Raw genomic sequence first — 18,882 nt, forward strand, 5'->3', positions numbered from 1 at the left:
GAATGAAACTGCAAGTGAAACCGGCTGTCGACAATTTGTTATCTGTTGAATAATGACAGTCGGATTCTGAAAACAGCTGATGACGAACTTTGTAATCCGTATTTCCTTAGTTTTACGTTCAAAATAATGGCAGAAATACAAACCCTGATCGAAATGGGCTTCCCAAAGGAGCGAGCGTGAGTCTGATTTGTGCTTACCGAGTTATCAAAACCCTTAAAAGTACACTTTAGTATTCATGTTTTTGTTTGGTTACAGTGAGAAAGCTCTAGCGGTTACGAATTTTAAGGGGGTCGAGCCGGCTATGGAGTGGCTTTTAGCGCATGCTGATGATCCTTTAGTGGAGTCGGTTGGGCAGACGATCGGGTCCAGTTCAGCACCAGCCGGACCGGCGCCTTCCGAGCCCCCCGCGGCCGCAGCGGCACCCGACACTACAGAACCTGCTGCTGAAGCAAAATCTTTCAAATGCGACGAATGTGGGAAGTTATTTAAGAATCAGGATGAGATGGAGTTCCATGCGGCGAAGACCAATCATAGCAGTTTCTCTGAATCTACGGAGGAAAAGAAACCATTGACTGAGGAAGAGAAAAAGGCGCAACTAGCGCTGCTCGAGGAGAGAATGAAGCAGAAAAGAAAGGAGAGAGAAGAAAGAGAAAAGGTACAATAGATTTTATAGTAGGCCATGCTGTTACTAATCAACATTGTCAAAGTTAAACACATATAAAGGTTGAAAAGTCAAACTGAAATATAGATGCACAGAAAAACCAGAAAAATAAGACCAGCACTGGGAATCAATCCCAGGTCCTCGGTATTCAATACCGCATGCTATATCGCTACACCACTGCTGGTCAACGGTACAGACACGAATTTCCCCTATGCACCTCATATCTCAGCTTGTTTGTTTCTTATTTAGCCACTTAAGTAGTGACGCTAGCGACATCTATACCGTAGCCCTCATCGAGAAACTCTTAGCACTCCATGGGAACTAACCGCTCACCCGGACAAGAGATGTCATTACTAAGCAATCAAATTCAATCAAGTTATTTGTTTGTTCTTGTATTCTTTATAATTTTGTAAATGTGTTTTCTCTTTTTGTCATGATGTGTTGGCTGAATAAACATATTTCTATTCTATTCTAAATTAAGATGGTTTTTTTGGAATCTTTTTTTTATTTCAATTCCAAATTTTTTCTTATACGGTCATCCCGTAAAACGGAAATTGAAAGTACAAAATTGAAATATAGATAAATCTCTATTTCATCTATATTTCAGTTTGTATTTTCAATTTAGGTTTAAAAATTTGGAATTGAAATAAAAAATACTTACAAAAAGATTCCAAAAAACCAATCTTAACATATAAAGGTTATCAAATAATACAAGATACTAATCACTAAATGATGTTTTTTAACAAAAAATTTAATTAGAATAATGTTACTTATATGTAACTTTTTGTCAAATTTATAAATAGGGCATGGTGGGTGAAAATGCAATTAAATTGAAAAATTACAAGAAAGCTAAAGAGTAAAAAGAGTAAATTTAAACAAAACTGGAAATTGGATTCAATTTTTATATAATCTTTTCTCAGTTTTGTTCCAACTTCAGGTCAGTTAGGTGCATTTTGCTTTTCACCTAGGTACAATTCCCTGTCCTCAAAAGGTGCAATAAATGCACATAGCAGATTTAGCAATCACACAGACCATATTTTCCTCGTATTTCCAGGCAGAATCCCTAGAGCGCGAGCGTCTTCGCATCAAGTCCGGCAAGGACATGCAGGACGCGCGCCTTCGCCTTCAAGAACAGGAGATGGCCAAGCTCGTGGAGCAGCGACGGAGGGAGAAGGTGGAAGATCAAAAGGCGAGAGAACGGGTGCGGGCGCAGATCGAGGCTGACCGACAAGCTAGAAAGTATGTAGAGATTGATTCTTGTCTTTAGGATTATTGAACAACTGTTTTAAAATTAATCTTGAATGTTTGAACAGATGAATAGGTTAACTAGTTTGACTTCAAAAGGTTTTTCATTAGAATTTTTGATTCAAAATGAAGATTTGAAATGATTGGAAATCAGTTTGAGGACTATGATTAGGGTTGCCACCTTTTTTTAGGGTGAATAAAGTATTTTTTCATTTTAGAAGGACAAAAATAAAGTACACAGAATAAAAAAAGAGTATTTATTATTTCTCCTTAAAAGTGGATACCAGTTTATTTAGTCTCATAAGTACTCATAACCAGTAACGAGCCAGTAAGAATAAGTTTTACGTAAATAGAGTATTTTAGCGTACTTTATTGGTGTCGTAGATTATAAAGTACGCCTACATGAAAAAGAGGACAATACTCTATTTTAGAGTACGGGTGGTAACCCTAACTATGATGTCCCTAATTATGAGAAAGGAATTCTTAAAATAATGAATGCCACATAGATAGTCAATATTTTGCATTTGGGCTTTAATTGGGACTGATTGGTGAGCCTAGGCATAGCCATACTGAACCATTCATCACAGGGCCGCAGGGGTCACACATGAGCCATAACAGAGGCCCTACGTAAATGGTTTGTATAATAGAAGCTTAGATACAAGAATATGAATATCAAGCAAGGTACATATGGAAGTGAGGCTGGTGACTCTAAAGCCGATCCATATGCCATGGACTTTAAGTCCAATAAAAACTTATATTTCTATCCAGTTTCTATGTACCTATGTGCTCAATAAGCTTACTGCTTTTCAGGCTGGCCGCGTCCGGGCAGCCAGCGCCGGCGCCGGAGCCGGTGGCGCCGCCCCCGGCCGCGCCGGCCGGCCCGCGCCCCTCCTACGACCAGGCGCGGATACAGCTGCGGCTGCCGGACGGACAGGCGCTCGCGCACACCTTCGGAGCCAAGGAGCAGCTGGCTGCTGTCAAGTGAGTACGATCCATGCGGATACCAGGGGCCTAGGAATATGTTAGAGGAGCCCAAATAGGGCGCAGCTACAGAAGAATAAAACAAGTGGAAGTGCTATGTAGGTGCAGCGTGCGTGCCACAGGTAAGTGGCAGTACGCTTACTCGATGACGTAGGTAATCCTCCATTAGTATGTTTTTTTCCTGCTGTCATTTTTACATTCCCGAATTGAGCAATACGGCATAATTACTGAAAAATAAGGAATGTCGTGACACTACTAAACGTGACCATACTCTACTTAATATAGACACGATTGTCATCGAGTAAGCGTACCGCCGCTTACCTGTGGCACGCACGCTGCTTCTACATAGCACTTCAACTTGTTTTTATTCTTCCGTGGGCGCAGCACTACAAACACTACTGTGTGGCTATTTTAGAATTAGGCGCTTAAAACGTGTTCGCGCCTCAAGATTCTTTTTTGGCACATTATCACTTACCATGAGGTCCCATTGTGTAACTACAATAGGACAATCACATGAAAAATGTATATGGAAAATAATTTATTCAGTAACTTAATTAATTAATGTCAATGACTGTGCTGGTGCTTCTTTTTGAGTAGACATGATTCTAAAACTAAAAAGACTGCTCCCCCTTGTTATGTTAAAGTTCTAGGCAAAAAAAAATGTTAGCTAGATTTAAATTGTTTTGCAGGCTCTACCTACAAATGCACGCACAAGAGTATGCTCAAAATGACAACTTCCGCTTCATGACCACTTTCCCCAAGAAGGTGTTCACACCCGAAGACTACGAGAAACCTCTGGAGTTATTAGGTGAGGCCACTAACTTGTTGTTTCTAAACTACAGGAAATATTAGTTTTTAGTATAAATTTCGTTTTTAATAAAAGCTTTTTTTTCAGACTGTACCTACTTTTTGTTAACTTTAATACTTTAAATTGTCACCCAAAATACATTTGCATACCAAATTTCAAGTCGATGCCATTAACCGTTGAAGAGTTCCGTTCTGCGGAGACGATCCTGGCCGCACTACCAGGATTTCACTACCAGATCATTGTATTGTCACGCTATTTACATTAAGAATGCCAAATTTCAAGTCAATCCGAGTACTGGAATTTGGTCGAATTTAACTTGCAAGATTTGACTAAAGACAGACAGACAGACAACGGAACAGGTGAAACTAAAGAAAAGCTTTTAATGAACTACTCGCTGTGGCTTCGCACGCGTAAACCTTTCGATCTAGCAATTCAATTGATATTCCAGGATGCTTAAAAAAAATCTTGTTGGAATTCTTGAAAACTACATTGTGAATTTTATTAATGTTAAGTAAAAAAGCCCGTAGCAAATTGAATGTCTCTCTAATCCTAGCCGTTGTAATTTAGCGCTAAAATGACATTACAAAAGTTTATAAGTTCAATAAAGCCCAACACACACAGACGACGGGTGCGGGACGTGCGCGGACCCGCGACGGGCCCATTACATGGCGGTATATGGACGGGGTGACACTCTTTCCCGGCCCGGATAATACCGACATGGAAATACCGTCCCTGTTTTTTGTGCACACGCCCATAGAAACTGACATTGACATGAGCATCTATGGGCGTGTATACTAAAAACAGGGTCGATATTATCCGGGCCGGGAAAGAGTGTCAACCTATGGACGCACGGCCTGACCCGCGCCAAAAGAAATAGGGGTTCATTTGTACAATTAGAAGATAGTCGACCTAGAAACAGTGGCGGATTTATCCTAAGGCCCTGTAGGCCCGGGCCTAGGGCGGCCAGATATTAGGGGCGGCAAATTGAGACTTAAAAAGACACTACGATGATAACAATGCTGAGAAAGGGGTAGCTGATACTAAATACATGGCCTGGGGCCTAGGGCAGCCAAGACTGCATATCCGCCACTGCCTAGAAATTCTTTTACCATTCTAAGCAGTGCTTTGTCACTCCATAGAATAATTTGTAACTCAAAGATTATACTCTGTGTCAGCCATTATCACTACTAGCGGTAAGCCGGCTGCGAGGTCTGATAAACGCGAATGTCTTATTTGTATAGGACCTATACACTAGGTAGTGCCACCAGAGTTGAGGTCACGCACACTAGAACATGTCGTGTAATGACAGCAGGATTTTGACATTTACTCATTCATTTATTTGGTTCTCCTTTTGTGCAATCAGTTTTTTTTATAGCTGTGTGTATAATCATTCACTTCAACTCTCGTGGCACTACTTTTACCTATTGTTTAATCTGTGGTTTAATATTAATTTTAACTTTTTTCAGGTCTGGTACCTTCCGCGGTCATCATAGTGTCCAGAGGTCAATGAACCACCACATCACATGGTACGACATGAAATAATTCTCTTTTATACTTATAAAAGTGTTTGTACTGTAAGATGAGGGGTTGTATGTTCTAAGATAATGGTGTACTGATAGTAAATAATTAAATATGCTTTATTTCTCGTCTCACACAATGAGTTTTATTTCTTAGGTTTTAATTAAAACAATAGTTTTTAACCCTTACCAAGACAGGCTTCTCCACCACATAGGTTTACTACTTTTATAATGAACAACCTTATGCATTTAGTAACTCATACTTTCACTGTATCAATAAATTTGTCTTATTCAAAACTAAAGGTGCGGCTACATGCAGCCGCTCGACGCTTGTTTCCTGGTCACGTGACATAAGCTGAGCTTTATCGCTGGAAAAAAACCTCTTCAATTTCGGAAAAAACACTGTTATTGTTTGTTTTCATTCACTCCAATTTCTTATATTTGTACCACTGACACGACTGCCACTAAAGGAGGTTAAGAAATCAGCTACCAAGACCAAGATCATTCCTGCATGCAGCCATCTTGTCGCTGCTGTTCGACGCGGCGACTTGACGATACTTTTTGAGTTGTGGGAAATTCAAAATAGGGTCACGTGACCAGATTTATCGCTGCAAACGAGCGTCGAGCGAGGCCAAGAGCGCAGTCAGCGGTATCGGCAATTTATGAAAGAATATTAGTTGTTCTTTTACAAATATACAATTTTACTCGCAAATGTTATGAAAAACATTGTATGTCGCACGGGCGGTACTAGAATTACGAACATCGACTTATTAAAGCCCTCAGTATTCGACTTCGGGCTTCTAATAGACTCTCGTTCGTAATTCCTTATTTACCGCCCTTAAGACACAACGTACTATTTTCTTCCAATGTATGAAAATCCTTTATTGCATTGTTTTAGATTTTTTTTAAATTGTACCACCAAAGAGGTAACAAGTATTTTTGCTATAAAATTTGCCTGCATAGTGAAAAATAATCTATGTTAGGTTACCAATCCTATGAAAAACAGTAAGTAGCCGTAAATTAAAAAAAAAAGTGTGTGTTTGGTTGGCCAACCTGGCGCCCATCCAAAATTTGTCAGATCGCGGGTAAAAATATCAAAAAAATATCTACCGCTACTGGCAACTAACTCTGCCAAAAAAAGTAAGAAAAAAATTGGCGGGAACCTTGCGAACAAGTGGATTGAAAGTTGCCAGATCAAGGGCAAATATTATTATTCTATTCAACCTAGCATTCCGTGTAAACCTTGGTTTGGCAAATTTAAATTTGGTAAGAGAGCTACCTGCTGCCTTATCCGTATGAGACTGGGTCATGTTTGTACTCCCGCCAGCCTTGCTAAATTTAAACTGATCGAGTCTGATGTTTGTGAGTGTGGCTTGGGCATTGCAGACACTAATCATATATTCCTCTCATGTCCTCTCCATGACAACTCCTTCCTTTATGAACAGCTTACATCCTACAAGGTCCCATTACCTACATCCATCTCTGTCCTTTTAGCCTCTAATGACATAACTATATATAACTTATTGAACATATTTATAAATAATAATGATATTAAAATTTAAATATGTATTCCTCATCTCACTAAATTTAATTTATCATGTGTACCTATGTAAAATACTTATCTTTATTTCTTCCGTTTTAATCCCATGTAATCTTCTCCTGTTGAATTCCGTTTTCCGTATTCCAAATTCCCGTATTTTCTACTGATTTCGTTTCCTTACCTTTACGCGTCTGTGGCGGATGCGCAAACCGCGCGAGCCAGAAAAAAAAAAAAAAAAAAAAAAAACCTTGCGAACTTTCCGTAGATATTTTTTGAGTGTGAATGTAAACTTACAAAAAAGGAATCATCGAGTGCTAGTGACATTTCTTTCCTCAGAGGAAGTTTTCTTTCCTATTCATTGTTTAGCATGAGTTTTTTTTTTCGTCTACTATTCCTGTAATAATTGAAAGAAAAGCAGATTATGCACCTCGCATTAAGTAATTTATATTGCCCTCGTGCTTTTTAAAGCCCTCGCTAACGCTCGGGCTCCAAATCGGTAGGTACTCGGTGCAATAATAAAAAACTTTCTGCTTGGTGCAACAATCTACTATTGCCTGACACGTTGCTATTACTGCTAATGGGTAGAGACTTTAAACGGAATCTGACGGACCGTTGAAAGTCGCTCTAAACGGTCTTGAGTATAGTCAGCAGCACCAATATCTGACACAGAAAAGCGTGCGACTTCGGACGTGTCAGATATTTTTGCACGCTCCGCTGGGGCAGATATTAATGCATGCGAGTGTAAACCAGTGGCAAAGCGTCCATAGAACCCTATTCCCACGAGCTTGCCCAATATTTATAAAATAGAACAAGACACAGAATTATGAAAGATCTTTGCTTCGGCTTACCACGGAAATATCTGACGCCGCGCCCAGGGCCGGATTTAGGGGAGGGCATTTTTTTTTAATTTCGACGAGTAAACACTAGTAAACAACTTTTACTGAGATTTTTTGTTTCTACTTGGTTTCACAATAAATTATTTATTAAAAACTCGAGTGAAAAATGTGCTCTACTCCTTTGTTGCCCCAATTCCTCCAGACCTCTAAATCCGGCCCTGGCCACGCCACTGCTGTACTGTTGCTGTGTTGCTTTGTTTTTGGTGCTGGTAACTATTTACCTAACTTCTGTCAGGATAAATGAAGCTCTATGTATCTTCATCTGAAGGGATAGAAGGAAATAACTGGATGCGAAGCTGAAACTAATCAAAACTAAACCCGCTAATAGGAAAAATATTAAACAACTTATTTAGAAACATGATTAGATTTAATGCATTCAAAATAAAAGTACATAAGCCTTTAACTTAATTAATAATTACACATAGGTAACTGGTGTTATCAATACTAAATAACCCTCCTTTTTCGCAGTCGGGTAAATTGGTAATTGCTAAGAACAATCAACCTTTAACAGCATGTTTGATGGCCAGTGTTAATATGCCAGCCTATATACGTCCCATTCAGTGGCATAGCTAGGTAACCAAAGGCCCTGGGGTAAAAAATAAACTAGGGCCCCAAGTCCCAACTAAACTATTTAAAATCGTTTGTTCCGTATTCGTCGTGTTCCGATTTCGACGTACTCCAGATGTCATTTATAGTTTGTAAGTCAGAGTCCGAGTGGCCCCCTGAGCTTGGGGGCCCCGGGGCCCTTCCCCATCTAGCCCTTCGGTAGCTACGCCACTGGTCTCATTGCTGGGTACAGGCCTCCTCTCAGAGTGAGAGGGCTTGGGCCGTATTTCCCTTGCAGGATGGCCAGTGTACCACCAAGTTATACCAAAATTGTATTTAAAATAGACTTGTAATAGTCAATTTGTTCTGTATTGAATTCATTAATTAGTATTTATTTAGGTATTAATAAAATATCAAAGTTCGTATATTAAATAAATAATAATGCAATAACTAATTGCTGTTTTCCACTTGAATTCAATTGAATATAAATAAAATTCTATGTTGAAATTTTAGAATATGAAATAGTATGTTAAAACTGAGATACTTATGAGTATCACATCTTTTAAGTCAGAAATAAATGAATGTGTTAAGTCACTGTTCATATTATTAACCTAGAAAAAAAGCATTCAGTCAAATAATTTCAACAGTTATAATAGAAATAAATAGCTCCTTAACACCTATGACTTTGACATCTCTAGGACAAGACATTATAAAACATTATCTTACACATAAAAATATATGTATGTATTAGAGAGTCGCTGTCATTGTTCATCCACCATTACCTCTCATATTTCGTTTTCTAGAATTTTCTCACCGTACAACGGCAAAACCTACTAGACACTGGCAATATTGTCCTCCGATGGACAGCCATATTTAAAAAAGAAAAACCAATTTATGTATTAGTGTAATTGTATCATTTTCATAAAATTAGCATTGAAATAAATTATCAGACAATTCATTTTAAACACACATACTAAGTATTACATTAAAACAAAAATCCATATTCATTAGAAATTAAAAGGTAACACTTCTAATGGTTGTATGGTTGTGGGCAAAGATATGTTTACACTACTACCCTCTGACTTTCACTTCTTATTTGAACTTTAGTATAAAATTGACAGAAGGCATACGGTGACAAGGTACTAAAGTGTACCTTGGCTTGACAAACAGAATCATCCTAGTTCACTACAAGGATCTATCAACACTCAGGGTTCTGTACAAAATCAAGAGCTAGCAAAAATTACTTTCTGCTTCATAGTATTATGAAAATGAAGATATTATTATTATATTTCCAGTTCAATCGTTCAGGCATTTTCATTTACTTACTTTGAGAAGTCCTACTTTACCCGTAGGTAATTCTTAGAAATTTCATTCATCACATTTTTACATCTTATTAAGTTTATCCAGCTTTGTATCTATATCTATGCGTTCTTGCGCTCTAAAAAATGGCTCTTGGCAGACGGACAATCCTATAAGAGCTTCTGTTTAGGTAATTCTATAAAGATAATGACGAAAACTATTAACATTTAATAAACGCATGTACTGACAATTATGCAATATAAATACTGGACAAACAAAGGACATAAATAAAAAAAACAGAGACAGAAACTACTATTCATTAATAGACAGAAGAACAATAGTGGATTAAGACTGAAAATACACATCTGTAGCCTACACATTTTTCAGTCATAAAAAATTTCATCAGTAATACAATGGTGCACTTCAGGACAACTAAATCTCAACAGTTTCCCAGTGACTTAAAATAGACGATGGATGAGGTCCGATGTGCACTTACCGTGACCAAAAAAATAATGTGCAGAAATTACAGTTTCGACTAGTATTTGTACATATGGAACAGAATGTCTTTTTATCCTACTGATGCAATGCCAAAGTTTAGTTATAGACTAAGTTTGTAATATCAAATTTTGATGGTTTGCTAGAAGTGCAATCAAATACAGTAGAAAGAGGGTGGCCATGATTGATGAGATTTATCTGATACAATGTGTCAGGATAGCTTGTTGTTGTATGAAACAATACCATGTCATGACACAACATGTCAGACTAAGTAATTGTTTAAGGGTCTCCCCACCCCTATCAACGCGGAATCGGCTTTAAAAAGCTAAACACGATCTCGCGTCAATAGGTGTGGGAAGGACCCCAAGCCACTGCATTGCATTGCTGTTGCAAAAAGTTAAGGCGGTAAAACAGCCACATCAAACATCTGGCCCACAGAGCATTTTCTGCTACCCAAAACAGTTTTCAAAACAGCTAGGTTTTTAAATTTTGCAGCAGTTTTTTTTCTTTGAAATTAGGTTTTGTGGCCGGCCTAGTCTATGTTCTTAATGCTTTTGGCCAACCAGTGACTTTCAGTTTGACAAGGCAGAATTATAAAGGCTGATTAAACTTACAACGTAAACCAGTGAAGCCAAGTAACTAGTTTATACCACTGCACTATGTTTAAGTTGCTAGGCGAGCTATATGGCAAATACAGGACACCCTGGTTTCTGTCACAATTGGTCAGAACATTGTCGCTATGCATACCCGGATATAGATGTACAACTCCATCACAATCCATCAGCTCTAGCTTCTTAGACATACATATACGTATCTCTATCATGTTACTCTTACCTTGCTCTTTCCTGCATTCTACAACCGGATTCACACCTAAACGAACCCTGAGAGCATTGACTATATCCACAACATCATAAGTCTTGCTAACTGAAGGTACAATGTCCGCTTCACTTAAAATAGTTGACAGGTTGTATGTGTTTAAGTACTCGAGACCCTTTGAGAAATATTTGAACTCGGAGTTAAATGCGTCAAGGATAGCAGCACAAGTCCCATGTTTAGTCCACTCGTGGGCCCAGAAGGAGTATGTGGAAGTACCTGGAATGTCAGTTACAATTAGTTTTAGCAATAACAAGATAAGTAGTTAAAAAGAAGGATATATAAAAATAACCTAGAGTATAGCGTAATTGATTTTACATATGATTTCAAACAACTTTCAGGAATCAGATATTTAATGAACACCTTGTATAAAGATAAAAATATAATCAACTAATGAACAAAAAAATAACATAAAATCCAATACCATAAAATATTTACTAATATTGGTGTTATTTTGTGTTCATCCACTTTCAACATTCACAGATAGAAAACATTATTCTTACCGTAATCTATGTTTGTCCAATGCTCGGTCAATTCCTTTTCAATGGGTTTAATAGCTTCTGGATCGAAATGCGCCGAGCTATTGCAGAAGAATGGCCCCATAGATCCATATTTAGTAGGCCAAATGCCATGGACAGACCATGTATTCCCTTGGCTGGGCATGGAACATTTGTGTGAAGGATTCTTTTCTTTCCATTCATTACACGCCGTTGTAGGCCACTCCTGTGTGTATATTAGCAAGTCCCAATTATTGTCTTTCCATACTTTAGTTGGCTGCACATAATGGAAACTAAAACAAGCAAGGATTAAACTTACTACGTAATATAACTTCAACTTCAACTTTTTTGTTTGGTGGCAATCGGTCGCTTTTGGTTAGCGTCCATTACTGCCAATGTACGTAATATAATTTGGAACCTTAAAGTAAACAATAGACTAGACCATTTTCACGTCAATACGCATACCAACACAATATAATATCTTTAGTATTTTGTTGCTTAGATCCCGATTTCTTACCTTGAATAAATCAGCATTAATGTTAATAAACTGCCGAATGGAGCCATTTTTCAAACTTTTCTGTACTGTATTACACTTTATAGAGATAAAAATAAGTAAAATAACACAATACATGTACAGGACGTACAGTTTAGAACGTTAACATTACAGTTCTAATGATGTTCAGTAATTACTAGTAATGTAGCGTAGTAGTGTAGTAATTTGTAATTGTACTAATAATTGTACTAAAAGAGACAAGACGAGAGAGACACCGTGGAAACGTCACAAACGTCAAAATAGCTTCTTTTTTCACTTCACTTTAGGGATAGACAAAAGGAACAAGCCTATACAGCTAAAGCTGATGCAGATGGTTCTTGCCCTGCAGTAATGAATCCAGATCTCCCTATATATATATCGCTAGATGGCGCTAGTAGTGGTCAGTATGGCAGTAACCTAACCAGATATGCAATGCACAATCAATGCACCTGAAGATATTATAATACTACATTACTGTAGAGGCCGGGAAGTAGGGGGTTGCCGGCCAAGCACATATAGGGAGGCAGTAGGATAGGGATGCGAGGCCGGCACCCCACGTTCCGGCCGAGGCTTGTATAATGCTTTTCTCAAACATGACATGGAATAAAATATAAAAAAAAACAAGAAATCAAGCATGGCGGGACGCCAGTCTGGTTGCCCTGTTGTGTGCGCGCGTGTCGCGCTGGCTGTTGGCGCGGCGGCTGCGGAGCGCGTTGAAACAAAAGAAGGTCGCAGTGCCGGCCAGCGGCCCGCAAAGTTGTATGAAATCTCATTGCAGGCCGCTAGAGTGACCGCGGGCAGGCAGGCGAGCCGCAGCGCCTGCAGCGCGATCCTTCTTGGCCTATTATTTGTAACACAACGTCAATATTTTCATGTCGTGTTTTAAGAAAATAATATTATAATTTTCCATTAGTACTTGGCTACTAAGCCAAGAGACGGTTCCATGACGGTTCACTCCGACTCTCGACGACGTCAAATGAACGTGTCGGTCGTGTCGCATCGGACATATCGTATCAAAACAAGTAAGGTAGGTGTACGTTACACTAATTACCTTGCTACTAGTGTTGTGAATAGAGACCTAAGTATATTTCTGACTCTTTAATGAGGTATGGAAACGCAGCCGGTAACGGTAACGTTTCGTGTGCTCTGTGCCCTTAGTATAAGTTTTCGGTTACAAAATACGTCTCGATCGCGTTCGCGTTAAAATCTCAATTTGTATGGAAACACGAACATCGTAAACGTTCCGCTAGAGGCGCTGTTCGTGTTTGCATACAAATTGAGATTTTAACGCGAACGCGATCGAGACGTATTTTGTAAGCAAAAACTTACACTAAGGGCACTGCCTACCCCATTTGGGAATACAATACAGGCGTGATGTTTGTGTGTGTGTGTGTGGGTGGAAAACCAGCCTAATGATTTTACGGGACTTGACTATTAACAAAAATTACCATAACATGAAGCTTTACTTTGCAAACGGATCACTAAATCGACAAATAGTCTTAGCAAGAGTTGGGTTATGGTTTTTAGAGACCTATTTAACGATACCTCATACTGAGTTCCAATAGAAGAGATTATTTTTTACCGCGAATAAAAATATATTCCTTCCAGGGGAAGTACCCTAAAAACTGTTATTTTTCACAGTGGCGTAGCTACCAAGGGGCTAGGCGGGCAGTGCCCCGGGGCCCTCAAGCTCAGGGGCCCTCGAAATTCTGCTTTATAGCTGATGATAAAGTTGCTTACCATTTTTAAAGTATTTGTATATATAATGATTTTAATTCAAAAAACCTTACCAGTTTTGATAGCAGTGGGCCCCATTTTTTTATTTGCCCCAGGGCCCTAGGTTACCTAGCTACGCCACTGATTTTCAACTTTGTCAGCATGATTAAGATATCCATGCTGAATTACAACTTCCTATACATTATCACAGGCCGATTCCATCGAAGCAACTGGGGGTGGTAGGTATATGGGAGGCCTATATCCAACAGTGGACGTCCTACAGCTGACATGATGATGATGATGGCTACTAGTTTCTAAGCTGCCGGTCTACTACGAAACTCGAAACTCGAAGTTCGTATCGTACCGTCCTTCTCGCTCTCGTATTAAATAGTGTAAGTGTCAGAGCGACCGCACGACACGAACTTCGAGTTTCGTAGTAGCCCTGCTGAGCTGCGCACGCACGGACATGACGAAACTATAAGAGTTCCTTGTAGGACTATCGAACTTTAAAAGGCTGTCTTAACAAACATTTTTTTATTCTACTGGATGGCAAACGAGCAAGTGGGTCTCCTGATGGTAAGCTACCACCGGCCATAGACACCTGCTACATCAGGGGGATTGCAGATGCGTTGCCAACCTAGAGGCCTAATAGGGATACCTCAAGTGCCAGTAATTTCACAGGCTGTCTTATTATATTTTTTTTTCTTTGTATTCAATACACATCTACACTATCGCATATATCTATCTCACTATCGGATCGGTATCGTGGGTAAGCTAGGCTAGCGTGCGAGAAATCACTTAACATTCAGGACGAGTTCAACTTGCAATTTTTACTTCTCACTTCAGCTGTCCTAGTTAAAAAGGGACAGAGACAAAGGGAACTGTAAAAAGCGAAAAGCGACCCAAGTAAGGTTGCCCGCGCGCATCCGTGACTCACCGTTGGGGTTGCCATACGCTGGAATATTTCTGTTGTTTCTGGAATATTCATCAACATATATCAGCCGTAAGACGTGAACGTTTGCTCTTGGACTTGGGCTTCCCCAATGCATCACCATGCATCGGGATTATTAGGTAGGTACTTATATAGGTATACAAAATGTAATAATAACACACTATATACATACATTTTCTTTAAGTGTACCTACTCTCCTTTTCAGCAGACCTTGTATATTTGAATTTTACCACAAGATATATTTAGGTACCTACGGTGAAGTAAAACGTTGTATAACCTACGTACAATATCGAGTTCATAAACTTGTGAACAAATAGTTGATCAAAAATATCTGAACACGCTTCTACGCTGTTAACAATAGAGTCGTGTCAGATGTTTTGATGATCAAATTTTTACTCACAAGTTTATGAACTCGACTGTACGTACCTCGTAAAAACTACGGTCCAAGCTCATTATGGGAGGAATGCCCAGCACCTGCAGGGCTACTACGAAACTCGAAAACTCGAAGTTCGTGTCGTGCGGGCCCCTGACACTTATACTATTTAATACGAGAGCGAGAGGGACGGCACGACACGAACTTCGAGTTTCGAATTTCGTAGTAGCCCTGTGCCCTTAGTGTAAGTTTTCGGTTACAAAATACGTCTCGATCGCGTTTGCGTTAAAATCTCAATTTGTATGGAAACACGAACATCGCAAACGTTCCGCTAGAGGCGCTGTTCGTGTTTGCATGAAAATTGAGATTTAGATTTATTTATTTATTGAGACGTATTTTGTAACCGAAACTTACACTAAGGGCACTGCTGCAGGCTCTATGCTACGATATGTAAAATTCCAACTTCTTATCTTGCCATCCCGCTGATTTAATACGAGAGTAAGAGGAACAGTACGATACGAACTTCGACTTTCCAATTTCATTATAGCCCCTAGCTGTGGGACTATACCTTTAGTCTGGGATAATGACAACCACTATGCTAGTCAGGATTTTTTTAGTTCTTAGTCTGGCGAGCCGGTGGTGACTCACTTCCGACTTGGATTCCAGGCTGGCCCTGACGTCACAGGGCTCACGCTGACACATGGCTATTTTAAACACATTCCTCGCAGGGCGTAGAGTCTAGTCTAGGTAGTTTTTATCTTGTCTGCGTCTGATATTGATGTATGCTGATCTAATGAGGGCTATCGCGAATGAATTCGCCACTAGAGGCGCTAGTGTAGCGTGAGGTTTCCGAATTGTCAAATCTCATAGTTTTTGAGTGAGCTACGCGGGTTTATTTCTAATTAGGATAATTTTGTGAATATTTTGCAATATTTCAAATTAATTATGGTAAATATGCGTTCCGGGGCAATGAATGTCTGTGTTTTGAGACAGTTTTGTCTTTCGGAAACCTTTGTCCTCCCTTTTTTCCGAACAAAACGGGGACTATGCAACACTGTGGCATGCTCGATATTTTTATGGTACGGTTTTAAGGTATATTAAATATGATTTTAATCTAAACTTTGTTTTCACGCCCGTGATAACAGACTTTGAAAGCCATACTTAAAAACCTCATGCAACAGTGCGCCATCTAGTGAGACAAAAAACGATAGCCCTCATTGGTAAATACGGTATTTGACAACTCCTGATTTTGCCATATCTTAATATTATTATGAAAATATAGATATACAGATAGTGTTTAGCGAAGAAAAATTTAAATCGGCTGAAAATTGGATTTATAGTGATTTTTTGAAAAAACTATATACAGCTGTCTCTTCTCAAACGCTTTTCTCTATGCAGCAAGTATGGCGGTACTGGCGTGTGACATCACATGCCAGTATGTCTTTCTCTGTCTAATCTTGAATTTCAAAACTTTATAACTTTGTTATTTGTAAAGGTAGCTTAAAAATTGTTTTTCTATTCGATAACAGGCGTTGTTAGTTTTAATTTATAAACGTATACAAAATAGTCAAATACCGTATTTGATCACTCGAGATAGGCTACTTTGTAGCTGCTGATATAGGTTACCTTGTTACTTATGTTCAGTGCCGGATTAAGACTATTTGATGCCTAAGCAATCCATGCCTGTGCCCCCACCCCCATTCATAAGCAACCTGTATTGATCTTTTAAAAAATTAACTTACCTAGTTATTGCAACAAAATAGATCGTTCATTATGTACCTTAGAATATTTCTGAAAGACGATAGAGGATGGGAGTTATTACATACAACAATAAAAACCTAAGCATTGTTTATTTATTTATTGAAATGTGTCTGGCGACTTTACGGCTATTGTAACGCTCTAGCCAATTTAAAACGTACGTATTTACAAACAGCCTTTTATGTGCTGGCAAATATTTTTTGGTATTGTTTATGCTGCCCCAAGATGTGATGCCTTAAGCAATCGCTTAATATTAAATGATATTGTAACAGATAACTGACGTCTTAAGTCGAGTTTAGCTCGACATGTTTCGGGTTATTTCGTAGCCCTTCTTCACAGGAGCACGCGATTCGGCGGCTGCCGCAACACGCGCACTACACGACCGCTCTGCTCGCGCGACTTGCCCGACGAAACTAACACCGGCGCACAACTACCCGCATTTTTATCGTCATTCGTCGAAAGGCTACGAAATAGCCCGAAACATGTCCAGCTAAACTCGATTTAAGACGTGAGTTACCCGTTACAATATCATTGAATATGAGCGAGTCTCACGGTGTAGTTTCATGTTCAAAATTGCTTAATATTTGCTTATGGGCTAATCCGGCACTGCTTGTTACGTCTTTGACGGAAACTATCAGAAATTGGCACGTCTTGGTAAGAGGCTGGTCACATAGTTCACGTGTCGTACCGTACCTACGTAATGCACGTGTATGCACTGGGCCCGCGTGGTAACTAAGGCCCGCAGCCCTCTCATTCTGAGAGAAGCCTGTGTCCACTAGTGGACGTATATAGGCTGGCATGGTGAACTAAATCGCTAGGGTATCATTTTATGTACAATCTCCTTTGCCTGTTATTGTTATAATTTGATTACCTAATACAATAAATATTATTTCTTGTACAGTTTGTCTTCACAGTCAAGGAATTTAATTCATGGGCACCATAGAACCTTTTCAAAGGAGAAGTCATTACGACTTTCCTTGTTAATTAATGCGATGTCACTATGACGTTTACTGTGAAATGGTTCCATGGTCGCCAATGAATTAAACTCCTTGACCGTAAGTACACCAGAAAAGCGATAACAAAACATAAAGCGATACAGATAACAGGTACAGTCGTAATCATGAGCCAGGGTACCTTTGTGCTACTAATGTCATGTTGACATCTCATACTTTTGTCAAGGAAATCATAGTGAAATTGATTAGGTATTAAAAGGTTCCTACAGTACATAAAGAAAATTATACGGTACGGCAATAGGCGGTCAGATCCAGATAACCTTTTTACAGAAAGATGGAAGGGCCAGTGAAGGATTAATGTTTTGGGAAGTAGGTACGACCTTATTAAAGGCAATTGAGATCATGTTTGATAACCTTTGAGGTTGAATAATTAAATGAGCTAAGTAATATCGCAATCGCAAGACTGTAACAAAATGAAAATTATAAATATGTAAAACGTTCATTCTGTACATATTCTGCAAGTACTACTACCAGCATCAGCGCTTTCGGAGACCATCATTGCTAAGAAGAATGCGCCGCTAGAAACTTTTTTTTTAAATCTTTATTTATTATGGAACTTCGATCAAAAGATAATGAACACGTACTCTAAACAAATGTCTACCAAGAAAGAAACTTGGCAGAAAGTATTTTTCAAAACAATACGTTCATACGTCGGTCGTACCTACTCGTAAAGTCAAACGGACCTCACGAATTAACGTCATCTAGCATCATTTTGTCTGTAAAGAAACCAATGAACCCTTATGAATGATAGCTACATTTATGCAAGAAATGTGTTCAGTTCCTCCACCCAACCCGTAAGAACTAAGAACACACATATCAAGCAAAACCATCTATCTCACCACCACCACACTACACTGACGCGTTGCGAATTCAACCAAAGCTCTTCTTCAGAGCAACAAAAGTCAAAGTCAAAATATCTTTATTCAATTTAGGCTATAACAAGCACTTATGAATGTCAAAAAAATCTACCACCCGGTTCGGAAAAACCTCTGTTGAGAAGAATCCGGCAAGAAACTCAACAAACACCAACCGCTCACCTACCATTTTGTATACGAACTTCTGACAATCCTCCCAAAGCCTATTTCCCTCCGGTCATTGATCGTGAAATTAATATACAATAAAAAACGCGCGTTTCCGGAGCGCAAACGCGCCCGTGCCGTGACGCGTTTTTCTCGCTAAT

The 18,882-nt window shown here is 39.1% G+C and overlaps 2 protein-coding genes across 2 annotated transcripts; one reads left to right on the plus strand and one right to left on the minus strand.

Moving 5' to 3' along the window:
- Nucleotides 1–33: 33 nt before the first annotated feature.
- On the plus strand, nucleotides 34–5,346 carry LOC141432211 (UBX domain-containing protein 1). The gene is made up of 6 exons (XM_074093727.1): nucleotides 34–176; nucleotides 256–655; nucleotides 1,716–1,900; nucleotides 2,717–2,887; nucleotides 3,577–3,695; nucleotides 5,162–5,346. Exons 1-6 carry the CDS (start codon nucleotides 127–129, stop codon nucleotides 5,203–5,205), a joined length of 969 nt encoding a protein of 322 aa, XP_073949828.1. The 5' UTR covers nucleotides 34–126; the 3' UTR covers nucleotides 5,206–5,346.
- Nucleotides 5,347–8,295: 2,949 nt separating this feature from the next.
- On the minus strand, nucleotides 8,296–12,143 carry LOC141432212 (ribonuclease Oy-like). The gene is made up of 3 exons (XM_074093728.1): nucleotides 11,876–12,143; nucleotides 11,365–11,651; nucleotides 8,296–11,080 (listed from the first exon to the last, which is right to left on the minus strand). The coding sequence occupies exons 1-3, from the start codon at nucleotides 11,920–11,922 to the stop codon at nucleotides 10,599–10,601; spliced, it is 816 nt and encodes a 271-aa protein (XP_073949829.1). The 5' UTR covers nucleotides 11,923–12,143; the 3' UTR covers nucleotides 8,296–10,598.
- Nucleotides 12,144–18,882: the final 6,739 nt, after the last annotated feature.

This window comes from Choristoneura fumiferana, chromosome 10 (genome assembly GCF_025370935.1).
Source record: "Choristoneura fumiferana chromosome 10, NRCan_CFum_1, whole genome shotgun sequence".
In the NCBI taxonomy this organism is placed as follows: domain Eukaryota; kingdom Metazoa; phylum Arthropoda; class Insecta; order Lepidoptera; family Tortricidae; genus Choristoneura; species Choristoneura fumiferana.

What these genes read in the sequence shown, in the direction of transcription:
- LOC141432211 (XM_074093727.1), top strand. Translation starts at nt 127, where the DNA reads ATGGCAGAAATACAAACCCTGATCGAAATGGGCTTCCCAAAGGAGCGA. An exon ending in GGCTTCCCAAAGGAGCGAGC is followed by an intron (nt 177 to 255) that starts GTGAGTCTGATT and finishes GTTTGGTTACAG; the next exon opens with TGAGAAAGCTCTAGCGGTTA. An exon ending in AGAGAGAAGAAAGAGAAAAG is followed by an intron (nt 656 to 1,715) that starts GTACAATAGATT and finishes TCGTATTTCCAG; the next exon opens with GCAGAATCCCTAGAGCGCGA.
- LOC141432212 (XM_074093728.1), bottom strand. Translation starts at nt 11,922, where the DNA reads ATGGCTCCATTCGGCAGTTTATTAACATTAATGCTGATTTATTCAAG. An exon ending in TTAATGCTGATTTATTCAAG is followed by an intron (nt 11,652 to 11,875) that starts GTAAGAAATCGG and finishes TGCTTGTTTTAG; the next exon opens with TTTCCATTATGTGCAGCCAA. An exon ending in TTGGACAAACATAGATTACG is followed by an intron (nt 11,081 to 11,364) that starts GTAAGAATAATG and finishes CTGACATTCCAG; the next exon opens with GTACTTCCACATACTCCTTC.